This window comes from Sus scrofa, chromosome 3 (genome assembly GCF_054392235.1).
Source record: "Sus scrofa isolate SSC_HxYL_T2T_F1_AM1 chromosome 3, Sscrofa_HxYL_maternal_Yorkshire_Landrace_v2.0, whole genome shotgun sequence".
Lineage (NCBI taxonomy): Eukaryota > Metazoa > Chordata > Mammalia > Artiodactyla > Suidae > Sus > Sus scrofa.
The window spans coordinates 58,875,062-58,900,876 of record NC_139385.1 but is presented as its reverse complement, the minus strand read 5'-3'; the positions used below and the strand labels follow the sequence as shown (position 1 = coordinate 58,900,876).

The 25,815-nt window shown below is 50.9% G+C and overlaps 2 protein-coding genes across 4 annotated transcripts in view; both read right to left on the bottom strand.

The window, feature by feature from the left end:
• Positions 1 to 14,820, bottom strand: part of STARD7 (StAR related lipid transfer domain containing 7) — a 40,002-nt gene extending 25,182 nt beyond the window's left edge. The window contains exons 1-2 of one of the 2 annotated variants that reach the window (XM_085018501.1): positions 12,161 to 14,820; positions 11,761 to 11,899 (exon numbers count right to left, since the gene is read on the bottom strand). In XM_085018501.1, coding sequence (XP_084874627.1) covers positions 11,761 to 11,840 — 80 coding nt within the window. In that variant the 5' untranslated portion in view covers positions 11,841 to 11,899; positions 12,161 to 14,820. Of the gene's footprint in view, positions 1 to 11,760 lie in introns of both variants that reach the window. The other variant, XM_085018500.1, reaches the window with a different exon arrangement.
• TMEM127 (transmembrane protein 127) lies at positions 12,544 to 25,616 on the bottom strand. 2 transcript variants are annotated; one of them, XM_085018511.1, is made up of 4 exons: positions 25,480 to 25,616; positions 24,739 to 25,056; positions 15,740 to 15,904; positions 12,544 to 14,986 (listed from the first exon to the last, which is right to left on the bottom strand). In XM_085018511.1, the coding sequence occupies exons 2-4, from the start codon at positions 24,980 to 24,982 to the stop codon at positions 14,679 to 14,681; spliced, it is 717 nt and encodes a 238-aa protein (XP_084874637.1). In that variant the 5' UTR covers positions 24,983 to 25,056; positions 25,480 to 25,616; the 3' UTR covers positions 12,544 to 14,678. The 2 variants fall into 2 exon arrangements, with proteins under 2 accessions (XP_084874637.1, XP_084874638.1); XM_085018512.1 differs by lacking the exon at positions 24,739 to 25,056.
• Between the last annotated feature and the right edge of the window lie 199 nt (positions 25,617 to 25,815).

Below are 25,815 nucleotides of genomic sequence, written 5' to 3'. Positions count from 1 at the left end.
GCCAGGTTCCTGTTACTACCCTGCGCGGTGCTAGTTCCGCTGTTCTGGGCGGCCCGAAGCCACCGTCTCGTTCACTGATTTGAGTCCAGGGTGGGGTCGGGTCTCTGCATTGCCTCTGCGGGGCCATTGGGGTGTCCAGGTTAGGAAGCCGGGAGCGGGACGGCGTAGACGCCTTTGGTGAATGGAGACCTTTCCTGGGCCTCCCCCGCTGCTCTTCCCGACCTGACCGAACCCCCGAGACCGCCTCCCAGAGTCTGAGTCTGAGCACTCAGTCGTCCCTCTATGAACCCTCGACGCGAGAGTGGGCCAGTGTGACATGCTGGGAACCCAGAACACTTTCCAGATTGCTGCGTGGGCAGGTGGCCCGTCGCAGTCTGGAAATGCAGTAGCCCTTTGATAAAGGGCAGCAGAATGGAGTTAAGTGGGGCAGATGCTCCTGGTCAAGTGTCCCTCTTTGACCCAACAAAGGTGGCCTAAAACCTATTTTGCACCACCCATGAACAACCTGGCTAAAAGATCTTATGGGCATTAAATTGCTATTCTAGGAGTTCCCGTCGTGGCGCAGTGGTTAACGAATCCGACTAGGAACCATGAGGTTGCGGGTTCGGTCCCTGCCCTTGCTCAGTGGGTTAACGATCTGGCGTTGAGTGAGTGAGTGAGTCCACCGTGAGCTGTGGTGGTGTAGGTTGCAGACGCGGCTCGGATCCCCCGTTGCTGTGGCTCTGGCGTAGGCCGGTGGCTACAGCTCCGATTCAACCCCTAGCCTCCATATGCCGCGGGAGCGGCCCAAGAAATAGCAACAACAACAAAAGACAAAAAGACAAAAATAAATAAATAAATTGCTATTCTATGCCCAACCTCACTAAAACGAAATGGCTGGATGTCTAAAAATAGCAAGGCCTTACAAGAGACTGTTTCCTTAATGTCTTAAAGCTTATATTAAGTACCTTATTGACAAACAAAATACTGTAAAAAGATATCTTCGTGTGAAAGACTGCTCACTCCAAGGCAGTGCAATTAGAAGTTTTACTCTTAAAGTACCTTTTTGAGCAATTTTGTGTGTTCTTTTTCTTTTTTTTGTCTTTTTGCTATTTCTTGGGCCGCTCCCGCGGCATATGGAGGTTCCCAGGCTAGGGGTCGATTCGGAGCTGAAGCCACTAGCCTATGCCAGAGTCACAGCAACGCGGGATCCGAGCCGTGTCTGCAACCTACACCACAGCTCACGGCAACGCAGGATCCTTAACCCACTGAGCAAGGGCAGGGACCGAACCCGCAACCTCATGGTTCCTAGTCAGATTCGTTAACCACTGTGCCACGACGGGAACTCCAATTTTGTGTGTTCTTAATAAAAGATATTTCTCCAAAAAGAAAATGTTTTACTGAGAGCTAAAATTTAGATCTATTCAGGCTGCCTGATTTCACTATGGGGATTGGTATTGATGTTTATTTTCCCTCGAAGTAAGAAGAAATGGGTATGTAACAGAAAATAATATTTAATGCTTTGTTGAGCAAAGCGTTTCTCAATGATGGTAGTAGGATGGCCGGAAGGGGGTGTGAAGGGAAAGGTTGAATTTTCCTACAGTCCCTCTTCCTTTGATTTAAAGGAGCTTAGGATTTCTGTTTGTTTCTTTTTTGTTTTGTCTTCTGTTTTTATTTTGTTTTGTTCTGTTTACCAAAAATAAGTTCTTAGGAACTGTAGTGGAGGCCCTCTGATTGGGCCATTTTCCCCCATTTCTATTGCCTCTTTGCCCTCCATACAGAAACATAATCAAGTTCATCTTCCAAAAAGCTTTGGAAAAAAAAGACTTTAACTCTTCCTCTTTCTAGATACCTCCCCCTTCTTCCTTTTACAGCTATGATTTTGTTTTTGAAAGGATGGCATAAACATGTTTGCTGTCTCCATTTCTGTGGCTAGCTATCAATTCCTCTTTAGTTTTGTTTGTTTTTGTCTTTTAAGGCTGCACCCGAGGCATATGGAAGTTCCTAGGCTAGGGGTTGAATTGGAGCCACAGCAATCAATGCCAGATCCAAGCCTCGTCTGCAACCTACACCACAGCTCATGGCAACGCCAGATCCTTAACCCACTGAGCAAGGCCAGGGATCAAACCTGCATCCTCATGGATACACTTTGGGTTCATTTCCAGTGAGCCACAATGGGAACTCCTCCTCTTTAGAATTTTAAAAATCACTTTCTTCGACCCCATTCTCTCTACCACTTTGTTGTTCAGACCTTAACAGTACCCTCTATCCTAACCTCTTTTCCAATCCATTATCAACATACTTTATTTTGCTTGTATATCCCCAGAACAGCGTTAAGAAATTTGATTCCCTTTGTACATTTTTAAGTTGATCCAAATTCATCTTATATGATTAATTAAGATGTCTTATATAAAGAGTTCCTATAATGGCTCAGCAGTAACCAACCCAACTAGTATCCATAAGGATGCAGGTTCGATTCCTGGCCCTGCTCAGTGGGTTAAGGATCTGTTGTTGCCATGAGCTACAGTGTAAGTCACAGACATAGCTCAGATCTGATGTTGCTGTGGCTTTGGCGTAGGCCGGCAGCTGCAGCTCCAATTCAACCCCTAGCCTGAGAACTTCCATATACCTCAGGTGCAGTCCTAGAAAGATGAGAGAAAAAAAAAGATACCTTACATAAATTGGGTTCTGCCTATCAGACCTATAACATAAAGTTGAATAGGTCCAGGCATAACCCGTAGTAGACAGAAGTGGTGCATCCAGATCTGGGATGCCAGGCCAGGGGCACAGTAAGCCACACAAGCAGATGACCTCAACATCCAGGTCACCTGCCATTTATGCACTGAGCCTTCCCCTTAGCTCAGACCTATGGGTGCTTAGGGGGTGGAATCCCTTTACAACCAGCTGATAAAGGAGGGAAAAGGGCAAGCTTGCTTTGCTTACAGAATGTGTGTGAGTGCAAGCTGAAAATGAACCACAGCTGAACTACAGCCCCACCCTAGGGTGATCTTGAAAGACAGAGGCAAGGGAAATTCTCCCAGTGAATAAATCATCCCAGTGGTGCACCTGGGCATTCGCTTTGTGTTAACAGAAATGTAGCCAGCGCTGGAATATATATGGACTCATGGAACTAGCAGATAATATGGCCGGTTTATCAGGGGCCCGGGAGGAGGAAAGATGAAAGACTAGGAGGAATAGAAGCATGTGGATGGATTATGTGTTTGGCCAAGAAGTGTACAGATGCCCACCAGAGAGCACTTACCATTGAAAGAGGCACTAAACAACCAGCCGGTTACCAACCAGACTAGTATCTATGAGGATGTGAGTTCAATCCCTGGCCTTGCTCAGTGGGTTAAAGGATCTGGCATTGCTGTGAGCTGCAATGTAGGCTGGCAGCTGCAGCTCCAATTTGACCCCTAGCCTGGGAACTTCCATCTGCTGCAGGTGCAGCCCTAAAAAGCAAAAAAAAAAAAAAAAAAAAAAAAGAGTCCCATTGAACTCTAATTCACAGTTTCTGCCAGGAGGTACTTTGAGCCAAGGGACCAGCAGGCAAGAAGCAGGAGTCACCATCCTGGCAGCAGTAATTGACTCTGATCATCAGAAAGAGCCAGGCTATACTTAATGGGAGCAAAAAGGAAGATGTTTGGCAATCAGATCTGGGTGTCTCTTTGTTACACCCGTGCTCAGTTTTGATGGTAAATAGATAATGCAGCAGCCAGGACCTAAAAAGGGTGTGGTGACCAGGGGCTTAGCAGAGGTAAGAATCTAAAATGGATAGTAGAGGAGGCATTGAAGAGGGTCAGCTGGGGCCTCAGGCCCAGCTGCAGGCATGGGGATCATACTTTGTCTGTTTAACCATCAGTTTTCCCCAGAAAAAGTAGAGCTGCTCCCAGATATGAGTCAAAGAAGTGGGTGTGAGTGGCCTAAGGAGTAGTGGGCACCTTGATAGCAGCCCAGGTTGGCCTTCGTGATGGAAGGGCTTCTGCCCCAGCTACTGGTGAACTGCAGCCCACAGTTATCAGCCCTCCTCAGGAACTGCCCCCAAGTGAAGAGAGCTTCCTCCCCAATCACACCCTTCTCTCTGGGGACAGCATGCATCCAATGACCAGCCAAAGCTGGGGGATAAAGGCCTGGTCTTCTCACCCCAACTCAGGACAACTCCAAAAGGCCATCCCAGCTTCAGAATTCTATGTGGGGTCAGCTGAGGCCTATGGTGAGACACTTGAGACCCCCACCTTCTCCGCCCTCTCAACACCCGACCAAAGCTGCTTCCTTCCCTTCCTCCACAGGTTCTGAGCCTGAGAGCACCCCTGATACCACATGCTAATCTCCATCTCATAGTAGGCTGCCCAGGGAACCCAACCTGACCCTGAGCTCAGGAGAGTCAGCCTATCCCGAGAGCTGGTATCAGGAGTTGGGTCACAGCCCTCTCTCTGCCTGGAAAATTCCAGAGGCGCTGCACACTCCCATCTCCAGCCATCCTTCTTTGGTGTCCCTCAGGAGGTGCCCTTGCCCCATCTGCCCTTCGTTATGGCTTGCAGGTTCCAGGTCCTGGACTGGACACCCTCTCTCCCAGTTTCAGGATCTGGCAGAGAGCGAGGAAGTACCTATGTGTTGGCTTAGCAGTGGCGTGTGGGGACATCATTTCTTGGGCATCCCACCTGAGGACAGGCATTCCCCCAGAGGAGAAATGGACCCGCGCGAAGCTAATTAAGTTTAGGGTTTTTTTTCCCCACCACCTGCGGCATGCAGGTTTCCAGGCCAGGGCTGGAACCTGTGCCACAGCAGTGACAATGCCAGATCCTTAACTGCTAGGCCACCTCCTAATTAGGACTAGCTCTGACGCCTATTATGCCTTAGTCCTTTTTCCCCCAAGTGCTTGGAAAGTAAATTTGCTTGAGTCTGATGTGATCCCTGGGCTCCAACTGTTAGGCCAAAAGTTAGGAGTAATTGCCTTCTCTCCCCTTCAAAACAGTATGTAACCCAAAGCTCCATTATCTATTATTCAGAATGGAGGAGTTCCCATCGTGGCGCAGTGGTTAATGAATCTGACTAGGAACCATGAGGTTGCGGGTTCGGTCCCTGCCCTTGCTCAGTGGGTTAAGGATCCTGCGTTGCCGTGAGCTGTGGTGTAGGTTGCAGACATGGCTTGGATCCCACGTTGCTATGGCTCTGGTGTAGGATAGTGGCTACAGCTCTGATTCGACCCCTAGCCTGGGAACCTCCATATGCCGCGGGAGCGGCCCAAAGAAATAGCAAAAAGACAAAAAAAAAAAACAAAACAGAATGGAAAGTGTTTACAATATTCATCAGTGTGCGAACTCTCTTCATAGCAGGCAGTTTCCCCTTAATTCATAACCTAAAACCAATTCATGAAAGCATCTGTTTTTGTCATTAAGAATGGAACTGTACATGAAAATGCAAGACCGAAAGACACCTCAGATCAACTCGTCCCAGAACCAGATCAAAATCCCTGGTGAGGAGTTCCTGTTGTGGCTCGTTGGGTTATGAACCCAACTAGTATCCATGAGGATATGTGTTCAATCCCTGACCTCGCTCAGTGGGTTAAGGATCCAGCGTTGCCATGAGCTTCGATGTAGGTCACAGACGTGGCTCAGATCCTGCACTGCAGTGGCTGTGGTGTAGGCTGGCAGGTGCAGCTCCCATTCGACCCCCAGCCTGGGAACTTCCGGATGCTGCAGGTGTGGCCCTAAAAAGGACAAAAAGATAAAATCCCCGGTGAGATTCATGTCAGGCAGCCTCCACCAACCCCAACTCTGGAGCAAGGCTTCCTGGCCTCATGTGGGCAAGAACTGCCCCTGTTTTCCCAACTGGACCGTGGAGGGCTGGGAGCACCTAGGATAAAGTGGCACAACACACCCCCTACTGTTTCCGTCCTTCCCTCAGATCCGTGCTTTTCTGGGTCAGCTCAAGTTACCATCATCTTTAGCCTGGCCCAGTTCACAACAGGAAGAAGCCCAACAGCAGGGGCTGCTGGCCCTGGGAGTGACCTGCTCACTGTAGTACAGGGCTGACATAGGATCTTTGGGTACAGAGACTCACAAGCAACTCAAGACCCAGGTACCAGGATCTAGAGGTGCTGCAGTAGAGCAGCCCAACCAGGAGGCAGGCAGAAGACAACAGGGAAATGAAAAACTGCATCTCAGGGTGTTGGCTTGAAGCCCCTTCGGTCCCTCCTGCTTAGGACCTCGGTAGACCCATCTCTCTCTCTCTCTCTCTCTCTCTTTTTTTTTTTTTTTTTGCTTTTTAGGGCCACACCTGCGGCATATGAAGGTTCCCAGGCTAGGGGTCGAATTGGAGCTACAGCTGTCAGCATACAACACAGCCCCGGCAACACAGGATCTGAGCCGTGTCTGCGACCTACACCAAAGCTCATGGCAATGCCGGATCCCCAACCCAGTGAACGAGGCCAGGGACTGAACCCAAAACCTCATGGTTCCTAGTCAGATTTGTTCCCACTGCGCCATGATGGGAACTCCTAGACCCATCTTAAGTGCCACCTTCCATAAGGCCGTTTCTACCTTTGGAAACCTTACCTGTTTCCTTCTGTGTGCAAGGAACTCCATTAGGTGTAATACTCCTGTCCTTTCTCAACCTCAAGGACAGTAAAAGATGACCATTCTGGTCAGGGGCGGGGGAGGGAACAGTCATGCCTAGGCCAGCTCCATCCACCCCTCCTTCTTAGGGAGTAGGCTGCCTGCAGGATACAGGATCCCACTGCTCTGACGGAGGTGAGCTCCACACCTACAGGGGTCAAGGGTCAGGGAAGGCTGCCATGACTGGATGGGTTAGTCAGGCTCAGTACAGGATTTGTGCAGCCCACTTGGCTAACGGACCTAAAACGACGTCCTCCAACCCAGCCTCACTGCCAGTAATAAAGGGGATATTTTGTCAGCCACTCCTTTATTTCTTACTTTCTCAAAGAGACCCTTCTCTACTTCTACAGCTTCCCGACCCCTTCAATCTTGTCTTCTTTGAACTCCCACTGCATTTCTAGAATGACCTTCCAGGATTTGGGTAACTGCCTTCTTTCCTTCCCTCCCCAGCTAAGACGCTCTGGGATGAGACACTCTGGAGACAGAGATGAGGGGAGAGAATAACTTGAGGAAACAGACGTGGAAACGAGGACAAGGCCATGTCATGTTGGCTAACGGGGGTTTTAGACAAGGCTGTGCCAGGGGTGTGGAGTCAGGGGGAGCCAGACTCCATGGGGAAGGGGAAAGCTGAGAATGTGGGGCAGCTCCACAAGCCCAGCTCTGTGTCTCAGCTGCTCAGCTTTCATTCTGCAGTCTCTTAGGTTGCATGGAAAAGGAAATCAAAGTACTTTTCATGCAAAAGGAGCTCCAAGTGCTTTACCCCTCATCCAGCATGAGGGGTTGGCAAGTGGCCCTAGACCAAGCCAGTCAGGGCATTCAACCCCCTTGGCCACAGGGACTCATTCTGGAACAATATCAGTCCCAAGGGAGTTCGACCAGAGCGCGCCCTGCGACACTTGTAAACTGCAAGGAAAGAGAGCTTGCTTTGTTTTCAGGTGAACTTAGTGTCCGGAGGAAAGCCGGAAGCCGAGCAGTCCTTGTGTCACCATCAGGGAAAAGCCCGGCTGGAATCACAGCCAGCTTCTAGGGGTGGAGCTGAGAGAGTGCATGAGGTGGTCCAGAGAGCACCTCTGGAGCCCCTGACTTCACTGCATTACTTGACTTCTGTGGTCCTCAGCCAGCAAATTCCGTTTTGCCCGAGCAATTTCAGTTTTGAGTCATTTTGCAACTAAAAGTGTACTGACTAAAAACACCCTTAGCTAAGATCAGAAGAGGTTTCAACATAAAGAAGGAAAATAAGTGTTGGTGAGAAGGTGGAGAAATTGGAAACCTCATCCATTGCTGACAGCAACAAAAAATGGGATAGCTCTGTGGGAAAACAGCCTGGCAGTTCCTCAAACTATTAAACACAGAGTCACCATGACCTAGCAATTCCTTTCTTAGGTATATATCCAAGAGGACTGAAAACATATGTTCACACAAAAGACTTGTACAGAAGTGTCCATGGCAGCATTCACAATAGCCAAAAACCAGAAACAACCCAAGTGTCTATCACCCGATGAACAGAGAAAGCTATGGTGGAATATTAGTCGGCCACAAAAATCAGTGAGGGACCGATACATGTTATGGGCTTTAAAAATGTTATGCTAAGTGACAGAAGCCAGATACAGAAGGCCACATCCAGGAAATGTCCAGAATAGGCAAATTCATTGAGATAAAAAGTAACTAAGTGGTTGTCAGGGGCGGGGACAAGGACAGGAATGGGGAATTACTGCTGATGGGTACGGGTTTCTTCTGGAGAAGATAAAACTTCTGGAATTAGTGGTGCAACCTTATGAATATATTAAAAACCACTGAATTATACTTCCCAAGGGTACACTTCATGGTATGTGAATTCTATCTTAGTAAAAATAAATGTGACAGAAATGTTAATTGGTAAATCTAGTTGAAAAGTAAATGGGAATTCATTGATGAGTTCTTGCAAGTTTTCGGCAAGTACCATTTCTTTTTTCAAAACAAAGTTGTTTTTTGTTTGTTTGTTTATGGCTGTATCCTTGGCAGGTGGAAGTTCCCAGGTCAGGATCAAACCCACACAGACCTGCAACAAAGCTGTGGTGGCACTGAATCCTTAACCTACTGCACCAAAGGGAAACTTCCCAGAATTATTTTCTTAACCCACTAATGAAGGCCAGGGATCAAACCCGAGTCCTCATGGATGCTAATCAGATGCATTTCCGCTGAGCCAAGAAGGGAGCTCCCAGAGACAAGTGCCTTTTAAAGGTCACACAGGAGTTCCCGTTGTGGCTCAGCAGGTTACAAACCTGACTAGCATCCATGAGAATGTGGGTTCGATCCCTGGCCTCACTCAGTGGGTCAGGGATCCGGTGTTGCCATGAGCTATGGTGTAGGTCACAGGTATGGCTCAGATATGGTGTTGCTGTGGCTGTGGTGTAGGCTGATAGCTGCAGCTCCGATTCAACCCCTAGCCTGGGAACTTCCATAAGCCACAGGTGCAACCCCAAAGAATAAATAAATAAATAAATAAATAAAAACATCACCTAACATATTAAATAAATAAAGGTCACACAGCTTGCATCCTTTTCTCTAGAGCTGTTTACGTGTCTTCTAACCTTTCATCTACTTAGAATGCTTGCCTGGACCCCCTCCAATTTCTCAACATCTTTCTGAAGTACATGGGTACAAAGGTGGGGGGAGGGAACCCACCATCGAGACATATGTTAGATATTGAACATGTGTTAAATACAGCATCCTTCCAAGATCAGAAGAAATTTTGGCAGTTCTGAGGAATTAATGCAAAAATGTACCCAAATGGTGGCACGTGGCGCCAGCCCCCCCCGCCTTCTGCTTGTTCACTGCTGCCTGCTCCCTCCCCATCCCACTGGGCTGACTTGGATGGAGAAGTGGGGGTAGGACTGGGCTCAGGTGAGTGGTTCCCCCAAACAGCCAGGATGCTCACAAGCTGTGTCTTCACAAGCATTGCTGAAGTAAAGTACTAAGTTCCAAGTAGAAAAGAACAAAGCCAGGAAAGTCCGAAGCTGGGTGGGCCCTGGAATGGAGCTGGGAGAAAAGAAGAGGGGAAACAGTTCCTGAGGCAAGGGCCAGTGGAATCAAGGCCCTGCTGGCCTGCTTGAAAGTAGGCAAGCCTGGTTCCAAGGCTCAGCCATGAACCAAGATAGGACACACAGAAGTTCTGCAAGAGTGCAGAGCTGGCCAGTGACCACATGTGCCATGATCACAGGAAGGAGGGCTGCAGGGAGATGACAGGTGTCCCATCTCCATTTTAGGGGAGTGGTACACGCCTCGCCCCGTGCTCACCCATCCCAACCAACACTGATGGTGCCATCTCCGAACCCAGGACCCCACACGGAACCTCATCCTCACCCTCAGCTATAGGATGAGGCTCCAGGTCCTTGGCCACAGTTTGGGGAGAAGGGCGTGATCTCAGTTGGGCAAAAGAGACTCATCCTGGTGCTTAAACATGAGGTCTGTGTGAGCCTGGGGCTGCCGGTGGCCATCCTCACCACCTCTGGGGAGAGACTGCCTGAGGCTGGGAGCAGAGCAGAGAGATGGAGAGAAACCATGCCTTCCCGGGCAGCGAGTCCCTGGGTTCAGCCAAGTCAACTTTTCTGTTACTGGAACCAATAAATTCCATTCACTTAAGATGGTTCCATGTTAAAGAGTTCTGTATCTGGCAACTGTAAGGGTTCTGACAATAATTTGGCATCACAGACCGTCACTGGCGGTGTCCATCCACCTAATCGCTCCCTTCCAGAGTGTGTCATCACTGCTCAAAGTACGAGCTCAGTGTTCCCTAAAGACCATCCCTTTCCACTGACTGCATCGTTCTCTCAGGAAAGCCTACCCATTCTTCAACGTCCACATTCCACATTAAGTGTCTCTGTCTTCATGAAACCTCCTGCCTCAAAGCTGAGCCTACAGTCTCAACGGGCATCAAGTGTCTCTTGTCAGGGTTCCTCTCTCCTGGCAGGAGGTCCAGGAAGGTCCCTGTGGGGATGGAACCTTGTGACCCATTAATTTAGCTGTGGTCAAGAGGTCAGCTAAAAAGATTTTCTAGTTATCTTTTTTCCTCCTGTCTTCTTAGAGCCAAACCTGCAGCATATGGAAGTTTCCAGGCTAGGGGTCGAATCAGAGCTGTAGCCGCCAGCCTACACCACAGCCTCAGCAACTCCAGATCCAAGCCGTGTCTGCGACCTACACCACAGCTCAAGGCAATGCCATCCTTAACCCAATGAGCAAGGCCAGGGATCGAACCTGTATCCTTATGGATACTAGTGGGTTCTTAACCCACTGAGCCACAACGGGAACTCCAAGATTTTCTAGTTATCTTAAAAAAGCTGCTCTCTACCAAGACATGACACCCTCTTCCTCTGTCCCCAAGGTTCTCTCCTTGCTGCCCTCACATCCTGTGCCTCCTCACTCGAGAGGCCTTCAAGGCCTGTGCCACCAGCTCTGCCTTCCATCTCATGATGGGTGGGCAGGAACTGAGGCTCTCAGTTTCCTTTTTTTTTTTTTTTTTGGTCTTTTTGAAGGCCACACCCGCAGCATATGGAGGTTCCCAGGCTAGGGGTCTAATCGGAGCTGTTGCTGCCAGCCTACACCACAGCCACAGCAACACCAGATCCGAGTCTGAGACCTACACCACAGTTCACGGCAATGCCGGATCCTTAACCCACTGAGCGAAGCTAGGGATCGAACCCGCAACCTCATGGTTCCTAGTCAGATTCGTTTCTGCTGCACCACAACAGGAACTCCCTCAGTTTCCTTATTCTGATGTCTGGCTGAGACTCTGGGCCCCGGGGGCCAACAAGGCCTGCTCCTCAGAGTCCTGGCCTCCATCTGATTTCCACTCATCCCCCACTCCTCACCCCCTCAAACTTCCACTTAACACCAAGCTGACCCCCCCTTCACACTGTCACCAGTCATTAAAATAAGCTCTACTTTCTCTTCTCAAAACACTTCCAGGGCTTTCCATGGCTATTAGTTCTTTAAATGGGCCTCTTCAGCTTTGTGACTTCTCTCACCACACTGCAACCACCACTTGCACTTCTGGTCTTGCTGTTCCCTCAGCAGGAACTCCCCTCACCCCACTTCCAGACCCCCTCTCACATTTAGCTGCCTTGTCCAGGAAGCCTCTCCATTGAGGTCGGAATCGGTCTCCCCAGCTGTCCAGTGGACCACTTACTTCACTCTGCCTTTGCGTAGACAAGTCCATCTCCCAGACCAAGGATATAAAACCCTTGGAGACAGGGCCCCGGAGGTCATCACGTTTCTCTCATGGTGCCTACACGGTGCTTTGTACACAAGGCGCCTTTCAGGAATGTCTGAAATGAAATTACATGGGAGAGCGAACACATTCCCAGCTTCCAAGAAAGACATGTACTCCTCCTGGAGCAAAAAAAAGAACACACCCAGGCTGGCTGCTCCTGAAAGGGAGCCCTAAGCTCTTTTCCCGTGATGCGCACTGGGGCCCCAGGGTGTTGGCTAAAGCTGTGACTGGACTAAGGGAGTGTGGGGAACCGCCAGAGGTGCGGCCACTGGACCACTCTGCTCCAGGTTAAGCTCCCGGAGCTATTTCCACTCACTTGACTCTCCCTGGAAGTGAGTTTATCATTCCCTGCGGCTTCCAAAGAAAGCACAGCTTCTTCCTCAGGTCCCAGTCTGAAGGAGTCTATTTCTTCCCACAAAAGGGTGAGCATTTCAAAGCAGCGCTCTCTTCTGCAGCTCACAGGATACAGAGGGAAGAAGGGCTCAGGGTCTGAAGTCAAGGATGTGGGTCCTCAGCGTGGAAGCTGTGGGGCTTAGGAGAACTGCTTAGGTGCACGTGCCTGGCATGGAGCAGGCAGGCACCAGCCCCTTCTTAAAGTTATGCCCACACTTCCCCAATGTCTCCTGCCTCTCTAAAAGAAAGGGAACAAACCACATGGGGGAAAGTGCAACAGAAAAAAATGACAGGGAGCCATGAGCATTTACATTCTTATTTGTGGTTTCTGGTTTTTTGTTTTGTTTTGCTTTTTAATTTTTCTTTTCTAGGAAAAAAAAAAAAAACAACACAACCAGGGGAATTTATATGACAAACTATCTGTGTCAGGAGGGCAGGGAAAAAGAGAAAGAAAGGCCAGAGGCATGGGGCCCTAATAAAAAGTGGGTTCCGAATCATGTGGAATGGTCCACAGGGTCATGTCTGGGTCCTCATGAGAAGACTGGTCACTTTGGCATGCGTGTTCTGTGCCCGGTCTCCTGGTCTGCCCGCTCAGACACCCAGGGTCAAAGGGAGCTGGCCACACCCTGGAAGTCTGCTGGGGAAGAACTTGGACTTTACAGCAAGACAAGACTTAATTTAGCTCCTTGGCTTTGTGCTCAGGTATCACGTGCAGTCTTTCTTCCCCAGGAGAAGAGTCTGGAAGAGTGCTGGAGTCACCAAGGGACACACTTTGGCATCACAGTGAACCCCACGCAGCCGCTCACTTACGTGCAGATGCTGCCTTCACCAGCCACACACACGTGTCCAGATATCCTGGGGCAGTCTAGCCAAAGAAGGACAAGGGACATGACCATCCCTTTCTAGCCACAGTTCAACAATGGTGTCTGATCTCCGGTCTTACTGTCTATCGCCTGTGGAGGAGATGGGGGTCCATCTGCTTTTCGGCTCAGCACTGGACTCTGATTCCAAAGAAGCTTGGCCCTCTGGATCCACACTGAAGGAAGGTTTCTGGAGTTTCTCCCACTTTACACCGCAGATCTCGAGGCAGAAATTTCAACCCATCCAGAGCTATGCGTGGCCAATAGAAATGCCGGAGTGATGGCCAGGCAAGAGCGAGCCAGTAGCACGCTGTTAAGACCAGAGTACATTCAAGAAGGGGATGGGCGCATGCAGCAAGCTGATGCCCCAAGTCACAGTCTAGGAGACACGCTGAACCTGAAGGACACAGCCAGGTCCGCTAGTCTGACAGGGTGGCTGACACCTCATGCAGCAGGGCCCGCTGGCTGGAGTTTCTGTGTGCAGAGCGGGGGGGTTCCTGCCCTGTTGCGGGCCCTGTTCCTGCATGGAGGTCAGGTTACGTCTCAGTGCCAGGGTCCTGAGGAGCACCACGCTGGCCAGCCAGCCAGGCCACAGTCCTCAGCCCCTGGCCACAGGAAGGCCCCAGGAAGCTATGGTCACCGGGAGGGAAGGAGCAAGGGAAGAGGGCTGAATTCTGCTTGGAGAGACTCAGGGAGGAACCACCATGGGCTGGAAGGAACCGTGGCCCAGACACGGCAGGGACAGAAGAAATGGGATAAATAGCCGGAAGAGAGGACAACGACACTCTATGGTCGTCACACTAGTTTAAAAAGAGAGGATTGGTGCTGTTGCTCAGTATTGTTTTTCCCTTTTAAAACCACTCACATTTTAAAAGGTGATGGGGCTGGGGAGATTCGGGCCCCTTCACGCTGATCCTTTCTAGGCACCAGGAGGCCTCAGGCCCACGCCGGGTGCTCCCGTCCTTGCCAGGTCACTGGCCACCAGGCAGGGACAGGGTGGGGAGAGCGCACATGCTCTGCTTCCAGGCAGCCATCCCTCCTCCCTACAAAACCAGACCATGCGTGATGGGCAGTCCAAAGATTAAAGTGCAGAGACTCCATGGAGCAGGCAGCCCGGTCCTGGACGCTCCCAGCAGGTGCGGGGGCAAGGCTGGGCCCAGAGATCCAGCTGTGGGACCGACAGGGACAGTCATGAAGTGTGCCCACAGGGTACGGTCCCCTCTCCCCTGGGCCCTGTGGACCTGCTTCTAGCCGGGACTGTCCACCGTCCACAGCATCCCGAGGAAAAGTCCCAGTCTCAGAGAGAAAGCCCACAGAGGGAGAAGACATGTATGACCGTCCCTGGTTGGTAATGACTAATGACCGTGGAGGGAGAGGGGCGTGGCAAGAGGGGAAACAGTGCATTATGTAAAATCAGTGAACCCCAGGTTTCGAGGGTGGGGATCCATGAACTCCCCAGGGAAGGTTTGTGAGGACGGTCGGGATCCTACCAGTGAGGCCTGTTGGGGGAAGGGCGCACCGCTGGGTGTGGGGGCGCTGTTGAGTAGGGGGGCTGCTGAGGCAGAGGGCCCACGGCTGGCACTAGGGTGTGTAGGCCGGGGGCGGCTGAAACTGGTTGATGACCTCGTACTCGGCAGGGTAGGGCTCGTTCTCCTCCATCTCTGAGAGCAACTCCAGCGCCTGCTCCTCCTCCTCCGTGGGGTAGTGGCGCAGGAGGTTGGCCGCCGTGGCCAGGATTGAGGCCCCGCCAGCACCAGCCACCAGGTAGAAGCTAACTGCAAAGGTGACATAAACCTGGGAACCGTGGTACTTCTTATGTTGCTGCTGCTGGGCCAGGATGAGTTCGGAAGCCCAGTAGGAAAAGCCAATGACGGTGGCACACTGCAGGACTGGGGGAGGGGTCAGAGGGACAGCAGAGAAAGGGGGTTAGCGGGCACACTGCAGCCAGGATACACGAGGAACCAACTGTAGCCTCTCTACCTAAACCCCATTCTCAGAGAACCTGCCTGACCCCAGACCCTGTGAGGGGGAGCTCTCTTGGCCAAGGCTGGGGACAGAGGCCTGAAACGACATGGGTCGGTCAGATCCTCTGTCTTAAGAATTTGAAATTGAAATTCTAGGGCTGCTGGATATCACTGGCTGCTTGAGAGGAACAGACAAGTTCATGCAGTTTGGGAGCTGAAGTCAGTACCACCACAGTCAAATCTAACACACCAGCCCTGTCACGTGGGAGGAGAGAAGCCTGGAACCGGCAGAGAAGCCTGGTCTGCAGGGATGCGAGAAGGGGAGGAGAGAGAGTCTGAGCCCACGCTCTCCAGGGAGACAGAGGGAGACACCCTAGTTCCTCTCTTGCTCCCTCCAGGCCCCAGGAGCCTGGCTGAGCTCCCAGCCACGTTCTTAGAGAGCCATGAGAATTCTTCCAGAATTCTAATAAAATTTGCTCCCTACAGCTGGGCCGAGTGGGTTTGTGGTCCTGGCAGGCATACATGCAAATGCCAGTGCTTTGTGAACAGCTGGCGCTGAAATGAGCATCAGAAACTGTGTCTGCTCATGGAAACCCCTTGGTCTCTGCCTGCAACTCCAGACAGGATGCCCCTAACCTGCGGCAGTTTCTCTCCCACTGGGAACAGGCCAGGGCTTACCTGTGAGGATGTGGGCGAAGGCATAGCGACGGGTGATCTTCAGGGCCGGATGCTTGGGCCCAAAGACATCCAGAAGGAATGCAGAGAGACTACACAGGATGCCCAGGAAGCAGAAGGCGGCAATGACCCGCAGGAGCAGGACGGTCTGAGGATTCATGCAGAAATCTGGAGGGGAAGAAGCAAACCCTCAAGGCCCCAGGCCATGCCCTGGGGCAGGGAGTCCCCAGCTGTGAGGCGTTTGTCCCCTCCAGTCCTGGGGAGCCAGGGAGGATGGGACAGAGGGCATGGTCTCAGCACCTGCTCCCATGTGCCTCAGTCCTTTCTCCCTCTCCAGTAAGACTAGTCCAAGTGCAGGGACTCCACTTCATTGTACAGTTGACCCTTGAGCAACATGGACTTGAACGGCAAGGATCCACTCACATGCGGATTTTTTTTCCTCAGTAGTAAACACTACAGTACTACTTGATCAGGGTTGGTTAAATCCATGATGTGAAACCACTGATTAGGTTTATAAATTATAAAAATTATTCATGGATTTTCAACTGCTGGGAGGGTCAGTATAACCCCATTGTTGTTCAAAGGTTAACTGTGCTTGCCATGCTCTTCTAACCTTTTTTTTTTTTTTTTTTTTTTTTTGTCTTTTATTTTAGGGCAGCACCTGAGGCATATGGAGGTTCCCAGGCTACTGGTAGAATCGGAGCTGTAGCTGCTGGCCTACACCACAGCCACAGCAACACCGGATCTGAGCCTCATCTGCAACCTACACCAGAGCTCGAGGCAACAGCAGATCCTTAGCCCACTGAGCAGGGCCAGGGATCTAAGCTGCGTCCTCATGGATGCTAGTCAGATTTATTTCCATTGAGCCACGATGGGAACACCTCTTTTAATCATATTTAAAGACCCTGACAATTAATCAGACATTCTGCTAAAGCATGCTTCAGGCTGGCAGGAAAAAACCAGGAACTTCAGAGCTAAGGCAGCCAACAGGGATAAGGCCAAAGGGCTCTTTCAAGTCCATTCTCTGTGCAGTCACTCATTCATTCCCTTTTTTGTTCAAAAAGAAGCTGAAGCAGTTTAGAGAAGCATATAATTCCAGGACAGTACTACATGCATGAAAAAAGATGGCAGGCTCCATCATCACATTTACTTCTGCTCTCTCCCTGAACCCCTCTAAAACAAAAGAAAAAAAAAAAAGGGGCTAAGACATAAACCCATACAAAGAGGAGAGGGGCAAAACAAAATTCTGAAATTCTGAAAACTGGGAAGTAAAGGGACTTGAGTTCGGATGTCCTTAGAACTGACTTGACAGAACAGATAAGCTGAAGTGTAAGCTGGAAATGGGAAAAGCTAAGAGGCAACTAGATGTACACCACAAAAGCCTGAAAGGCTCAGAAACTGACAGTACCAAATACTTTCTAAAATGAGGACAAAGCCATGGGGTGGGGGCGGGGAATGGCCGGGTGTGTGCGGGCTCGCTCAACCAAAATGAAGGAATGAACCAAGAAAAAGGAAGCTGCTGAAACAGAAGACCCAACAGTCAAAGAGTAAAGCGTCACCAAGGTCATGGTGAAGGGGGATCCCAGGATGACAACTGTACCCCAGATACAGACAGCAGCCTAGATTTCCTTCTAGGACTTTAATACCATTCTTTTTCTTTCTTCTTTTTTTCTTTCAGTTCCATTGAGACCATATTGTCAGTTCCCTTTGATAATCTGTGCAAACTGCCACAGCTCCAGAAACACACAGACAGAATAAAGGCTGATCCAAAAAGAAACCATTTTAGGCTTTGATAAAAAGTAGGAAATGGGCTTTAACTTCCTCTGTACAGCCACTGGCAAGTTCTTCTCTTATTTAGACCATGGGCCACAAGTGATTTGGGAAATTCTGAAAAGGGCTGGCAAGGCTTACACTATAGACTCCCTTCCTGAGTTCTGATCTCAGGCTGAGAGGCTGCAGAGCAGTGGTCATCACTCTCGTGCACAGGAGAATCACCAGGGTGCTGGGTGAAAGCCTGTTCTCAAGCTCTGCCCAGGAATCTTGATTTTAACAAGCAGTGCAGGTGGCCTCGGCCTTACACTCCAAGTAACACTGATCCTGGACCTAGAGGAAGGTGAACTGATAAAGCAAAGCCCCAAACCTTGGGAAAGGGGACCTGAAACTCAACAAAGTGGACTCAAACCAACAGACACTGGCGCCATGGCGTCCTGGACCAAGGGCCTTGCTTCCCACACTGAAAAGCCAGAGCAGATATGCAGAGGCCCTGACCCTCCATGACAGCTTACATCGCCTGCCTCAGGCTCAGAATTTGCCAGGCAGATGTTGGCTGAGCCCACACAGGATTCATATGCCTCGATCTGGCTTCAGGTCATCTGCCAAGCTGCCCTGAGAGCTATCTGTCACTCTCCTGTCAGCTGACCATCTGTTTGGGGCCCAATCTTCCAGCCCGGGTGATTGCCTGCTGCCAGGAGGCTGGCCTATGTGTTAGGTCTGCCAGCAACCAGGTCTAGCCTTCATTTAACCCAGCCCTGGGGGCCTGAAGAAGTCAAGAAACCCTTGGGGCCTCACTGAAACAAAAGGTCCTGGAAACAGGGGCTGTTTCCTGGATGCATTTTCAAGATTGATAGCTCTCTGAGATATTTGGTGGAGGGGCAGTAGGTGGAAGTCCACATGGATGTGGCAGGGACAGGGCAGGACGAAAGTGTTCTTCTAGTGCTTCCAAGAATAACCTGAGAGCGGTGGGGTGTAAGCGCTTACATCACACTCTGCTCTGAAGCAGGCCAGGTTCAGATTCTACCAGTATTACTCAACGTGGCCAGGCCCTCTGACTGACGCTTTAATTGTACTTAAAAATCAACCAAGTTTTAACAATTAGTTTTAACTGAAAAATATAACGCAGGGGGCTTCAAAAATACTTTCTTTGGGTGCATAGTAAGTACAGAATGTCCATTTTATTACTATCCCTTATTTTATTTTAGGGCTGCATATGGAAGTTCCTGGGCTAGGGGTTGAATCCGAACTGCAGTTGCCAGCCTATGCCACAGCAACCAAGCTACATCTGGGATCTAAGCCACAGCTTTTGGCAACACTGGATCCTTAACCCACTGAGAGAGACCAGGGATCGAACCTGCATCCTCACAGATACTACTCGAGTTTTTTTTTTTTTTTTTTTTTTTGTCTTTTTGCTATTTCTTTGGGCTGCTCCCGCGGCATATGGAGGTTCCCAGGCAAGGGGTCGAATCGGAGCTGTAGCCACTGGCCTATGCCAGAGGCATAGCAACGCAGGATCCGAGCCGTGTCTGCAACCTACACCACAGCTCACGGCAATGCCGGATCGTTAACCCACTGAGCAAGGGCAGGGACCGAACCCGCAACCACATGGTTCCTAGTCGGATTCGTTAACCACTGCGCCACGACGGGAACTCCCTACTTGAGTTTTTAACCTGCTGAGCCACAACAGAAACTCCCTTACTACCATCCTTCAAAAACGTAGCTCCTATGTGTTTTATGTTCCATAATATACTAATTTTAGTAATGAAGAAGCCTTGCACAGATATCCAGCTGCCCCTCCCAAGAGACAAACATTGGTGGTAGCCTCTTGTGTGCCCCTCCAGGAACAGCCTGTGCATGCAGAGGGTCAAAGGTCACCTTAGTTAAGCTTCACTCCACTCTAGGGGATTCATCACATGGTTCAGATGAGGAATCAGAGCCTCCAGGACATTAAGTGACTTCTACCTATTTATACAGCACAGAGCTAAACCCCAAATCCGGGTCAGGCTCCCCTGCATCATGACATTCACAATCATCAAGCACTGGAGTTAGCTGCTTTATTTTTCCCCGATGGAGCTAATCAATCAAACCCTAAAGAGCTATATTTGAATGAAAGGTCAAAAGTTACTACAACACGCTGCCAGAGCCATGTCAGTGCCAGCAGCTGCTGAGCTCACCAAGAGAACAGCTGGAAGTATGAAACCTTCTCCAGGAAAAAAAGGTTAGGGTCGTTAAGCAATGAAAGCTCACACTGGGAACCACTGGGCAAAACCTGCCAGGCATGGTCTAAGCTTCTGCAGTCATCAGAGTCTGACTCTTAAAAGCAGAAGGCACTGGCCTTGGCACCAAATCCTAGCCCCAGTACAGACTATGCATTACCTTGAGCACGTCACTGCCCTTGGCCTCTGCACTCTCATCTGACAAATACAAGCAGGAACACCTGCCCACCTGCACGGGGAGAATCAACTCACAAAGTACGGGGATGAGCAGCCCCACCGCCTTCATCCCGGTGGTTCCATCCTCCATCCAGACTGCCACCAAGGGCTAGGGGAGGAAGCCGCTAAGGCCACCAGGCTGATGATGCAGTACAGAAAAGGGGCTTTGGACCCAAATTCAAACAGGTCTTATTTCTTTCCTCTCTCTCTCTTTTTTTTTAAGGCTGCACCCTCAGCATATGGGAAGTTCCCAGGCTAGAGGGTGAATTGGAGCTGCAGCTGCCAGTCTACACCACAGTCACAGCAATGGGGGATCTGAGCCTCTGTGACCTACACCACAGTGCACGGCAATGCCAGATCTCCTATCCACTGTGCGAGGCCCGGGATCCAACCTGCATTCTCATGGACCCTAGTCAGATTTGTTTCCTCTGCGCCACAACAGAAACTCCCCAGGCCTTGTTTCAACGTGACTGCCTTCTGCCCTTCTCCACTCCAAAGCTCTGAGTGGAGCCTCAGGCTTGGGGGGGAAGCCAAATGGGAACTTTCCTTGGAGTGATGCTAACAGATACCCCAGGAGCCTGCCCCATGTCCCTGAAGGTCCTTCAGCAGAGGGTTTCCGGGCACACTGGGAAGACAGGCGGTGTTATCCCAGTCTCTTTCTCTCCTTCCCAGCCAAACATCGGTACAGCAGCAAGAGCAATGAATATTCTGCTGAGAGGGCTGCCAAAGAGATACACCATCCTCAAATGTGGAGTTCCCTGGTGGCCTAGTGGTTAATGATCTGGCATTGTCACTGCTGTAGCTCAGATTACTGGTATGGCATGACTTCGATCTCCGGACCAGGAATTTCTCATCCACGGGCCTGGCCAAAAAAAATATCCTCAAATGTTATGTATGTTATTTGTGGAGAAACGGCACATAGGCCAGGGTCCTAAGTTTAAATTCAAACCAGTGGTGCATCCACCACACTCTGGAAGACAGAACACATCCCATCCTCCAATTGTGCTGTGGCCTGTTTATTTTGGTAACTATTACTTGACTGTCCTCTCCAGTCACTGGGGAAGAAGGCAGCTGCTGTGTAATAGGATCCCGAGGAACTGACTTTGCCCAAGGTCACTGGTGAGTCACAGGGCTGGATTTGTTTTGCAGGCCCTGGCTCTTCCTGCCTACCTGCCCATTGCTCTCACCCCTCCTGACCCAAAGAGGCTGCAGGCAGGAAGGCTAAAGTGCCTTCTGGCCAGTTCCCTTGTGCCCCATCTCTTATTTCCTTCTTCACTGGAGTCCCTGAGTCAGAGACACGCCCCCCTTCTCAGCACTCATCCGCCCACCTGTGTAGCCACTCCCCACTGGGACTTTTTAGCTTCCAGACAAGGCTTCTGACACAAGATTCCAAGAGGGCCCTCCAGCACCTGGCTGGGGCATCACCACATATGCCACTGGTCCTAGCTGAGCTGCCTTTGAGGACAGGCCCCACAGGGCCCAGAAATGCCAGCTGCACCAGTCACCACCCCTCAAGCACTCTGGCCTTCCCATGGGCTGGCTGTCACCTGTGATTCACCTGACTTCACATCCAAGCTCCCTCCTCCTCCAAAGATGCTTCCTGAAGCTGGTGTCCCCCCTGCCCTTTGCAGGGCACACCTGAGAGGCAGAGAGGGATTGGGGCTCAGAAGGACCAATTATCTGGGCTCCCCTGCTGGGGGCCACTAGAGATCTGGGCACCTCTCAGCCTGGCTGGGATGGAGAATGGTGTGAGAAGCAGCAATTTCCCCACCGCCACCCCTCCCCTGGGGGAGTGGAAGAATTCAGGGCAGAATCTTTGGAGCCTTTGGATCTTTTGAGAATTTGTTGACGCCTCCAGGGCTCTGCAAATGACAGCAGGAGGATGGTCGTGTTGCCTCAGGAGCACCAACTGGTGGTGACGAGTAATAAAAAGCACAGCTTTGGCTGGGCTTGTGATTAAAAACTCAACTAGAATGGGGAACTGAGAAGCTTGGACAGCTCTGTCGGAAGGAAAAAGAAACCTGGTGTGCACTAAAGTATGGTGGGGAGGGTGGAGTCCACACGTACATCAGCTGTGTGTCCCTAGGCAAGTGACCTGACTTCCCTGAGCCTGACATATGTGTGGGTGGGGGTGGGGGGGTGATGACAGTACTTAACAAATGAGAATGTCATTTAGAAAAACTACAGCCAGGCATGAAGTAAGCTGAGCACAATGCCTGGCACTCAGGTGGTGGGGCTGTCCTAAAGCCTGCTGGCCCTGCCCACTCTCTGACACCTGTAGAGACCTGGCAGGGTCTGTTCTCCTTCTGGTGGCATCTACAGGCACCAGCTCAGTGCCCCACAGCTCTGCCTCATCCTGAGATGGGGAATATCCCAGGCTTCCATGCTAGGCTTTGAGGCTCAGCATAATTACACAGAAAAGCCTATGACTGAAGGCCCACTGAGTACCAAAAAACCAATCGGGACAAAGAAGAAGAGGAAGGGAAGCAATCAGGGACCTTCTGATTCCTCACCTTCTTCTGTGATAGCTCATGAGAAACCACTGTCAACTCTCTTATTAGTGGACGGCCAGTGTGCCCACCTTACACTGGCCAAGGAGATGGCCACAGAAAGCAGGCTGAAACTCTTTAGAGGTTAGAACCCCTAAACATAAAGCAGACATAATGTAAAAGTGAAGGCATCATGCTTTATAAAAGAAAAAACCTAGCTTCAGTGATTTCTCATAAAAGGTAAATAGATGTGTAAATAAATGAAAACTGCACCAAGATTTTATTTTTATTTTTCACGTGCCTTTGACAAGGATGCACACCTAAGTGGGACAAATAAATCCCTAATAGTGAGGTCATTCCTTACGATAGCTGACGTAAAGCAAAGGGGGAAAAAAATCACAAGCGAAACAGCATCACTTCATACTGGAGTCAACAGTGAGGTACACTCAGCTCTGCCACACCCAGCTGTGTGGCCCTGGAGATCTGAACACTTTGCTTCTCTAAGACACAGTTTCCTGGATCTCTGAAATGAGGGCAAGGGATCAGATTGCCCCTCCTTCCATCACATGAATTTTATGAGGCCCCCCAGGAGAAGCATCATGAACCCTTTACAGTTTTTTTTTTTTTTGTTTTTTTTTTTTTAAATTCATTTGTCTTTTTAGGGCCAATCCCATGGCATATGGAGGTTCCCAGGCTAGGGGGTCAAATCAGAGCTATAGCTGACCACCTAAGCCACAGCCACAGCCACACCAGATCTGAGCTGTGTCTGCAACCTACACCGAAGCTCACAGCAAAGCTGGATCCCCAACCCACTAAGGAAGGACAGGGATCGAACATACACCCTCATGGATACTAGTCCGGTTTGTTACCACTGAGCCACTATGGGAACTCCCTCTCTCCCGGTTTGAAACACTGACCACCAGGGGATCAACTGCCAAGGTCTGGATGAAGTGGTGGAAAGGTGGCAGCCATACCTCAAAGAAGGCACGTGCAGGGGGACACACTATGGGAAAACCATCCAGACTCAAGTTTGATGGGCTTTCTGCCATCAACTATATGCCATAGAAAAAGCTGCATGTCACAAGGCTTCTGCCATGTGGATAACTTTGGTCTCAATGAGCCAACACAGTGAAAACTATCATCACAGTGAAATCTGGAAACGAATCAGAAGCCCCCATCCTGTTCTCTGCAAAACCATCCTAAAGCCTCAGAAATTCAAGAGAAATGCAAAACAGCAAGCGAATTCTCAGAGAAAGACAACATTATATGTCACAAGGATAGGGCTTTTCAGCCACAACCTACAGAAGTGGTATATGATCCAAGGCACGAAGAAGAATTTGACCTTTTCATCAAATCTCAGTACCTGAATCCTTAAAAAGGCAATGTGAAGATATCTAACAGGAGAGGCTTCTGATAGGTAGGGCAGTAAGCATCTGGAATGAATTAGAGCCAGGGAGTGGCATAGGGAGAAAACAGAAAGACCTTCAAGAAAAGCTCAAAAAACCTCGGGAGTAATGAACTCTGCTGTTACTAGGGCTGTTTGGAATCCACTGACTGGTCTTCCCTGTAAAAGCCAGAAAAGGCCATCCAGCTCTCCCACCACACAGCAGGCTTTATGGTCATTACTGGCAACAGGGCTAGGACAGGATGAGCTCCCCGCCTCCTGTGTCCAGTAAAGACAGCGATCCTTTTCCCCTTTCCTCTGTCTTTCTGGCTGGGAAGCATGATAATGAACAAAGCAACAAACCTTACCTCATTCCAGCACACTTGCAAGGCTTCCAAGAGCCAAATTCCAACTGTTTTACTGAGGGTGGCAATGGAACTGACTTCTGCTTATTGAAAATACCATAGACTCCCTTTTTCCTCTAACAACAATTCAATTACTATAGAACTCAAAAATATTTCTAAAAATCTAGCAGTATTTAAAACTTCCTTTTTCTCCATCAATCAGTTGGCCCCAAAGAAACCTTCCTATATCCCACAGGCTCCTTAGACGGAAACAGCTAATTGTGATGCCTAGCAAGAACCCTTATCTTCTTTCCGATACACAGCGCCCTTCCTCCGGCAGAATCCTAAAATAGCAGTTCAGATTAGCATGGCGTTGAGGAGTGGGAGCCTGGCTGAATAACATCAGAATTAATGAGCGGCCGGACCCCAAACAGAGCCACCTGGTGGGCAGGAATCGGGCTGTTTCCTTCAACCAAGTGCCTGCTCCAGGCTATCTCAGCTCCAGCCCGCACCACATTCGCTCTCGGAAGAGGAGGCCCTATTGCCCAGAAAGAAGAGGGCCGGCGCGCAGCGCCCTCACCTTTCAGCAGGTCCGGGTGCACGTAGCCCAGCACGTCGGAGACCCCCAGCTCCTGGCGGGAACAGGTGCCACCGTGGATGTGCAACCAGGCAGGCTCGGCGAGGGCAGTACACAGCGCGGTGATGGACAGGGCACCCGGTAGGGCTGAGGCCAGGCTACGCTCCGGCTGCTTGGGCAAAGCGCTGCCTCCCGGGCTCCTCCGCCGGCGCCCGCCGGGCAGCCCTGCGCCTCCGGGGGCGTACATGCCCGGGGCCGCCCGCCGTAGCTCCGCGGTCGCTGCTGGTCGCCGCCGACCTCCGCGGGGCGCACAGAGCCTGCCTGTCCAGGGGAGGAGAGCAACGCACTGGGTTCGCAGCAGGTAAGGCTGGAGCAAAGCTGTCAGGGTCCATGCTGATGAGGACAGGGGTGGGACAGAGGGCCGAGCTGAGACCCGAGAGCTGCGGGGGTTAGGGAACTGGGACCGGGTCCCTGGAGTGGGACTGCGGAGGTGCGGGATGAGGACCGGGAGAGGGCTAGGGGCCCGCTGCATCTCGGCAGAGCGGAGTAGGGAGAAGGCTGGGACGAAGGTATCCGTTACTGGTGGAAGAGAGTCTTGACCAGAGGGGTCTTGGCCAGAGGGAGTCGAAGCGCGGAGAACTAGCCTGGGCCGCAGGGATCGGGGACCCAGGATCTGGGAACGGCGCTCTGGGGTGCGACCTATACCCAGAAAGGACCCGCCTCTCACTAACTCCTAATCCTTACCAGTCAGCAGGCCTTAAGTGTCTGGATGGCGTCGCTCCGTCCCGTCAAGGGCTCCTCAGCTCTGCGGGGCCGACCGTTCCCAGGCCCCAAACCCGCAACGCCCGGACAGACCCGGGCCCGATCCACTTCCGGCTTCTACACCTCTGCCCCCGCCTCCTCCGGCTCCCCGCCCCGTCCCCCGCGCCAGACACAGCCCGGGCGCGCCGCCGGTCCCCTGCGCAAGGCCTCACGGGACTGGTAGTTCTAGCCGATACCGCGATGTTTTCCGCTGTGGGGACTGGAGAGGGGTGGCTAAGGACCGACTACAACTCCCAGAGGGCAGCGCGGCCGCAGCAG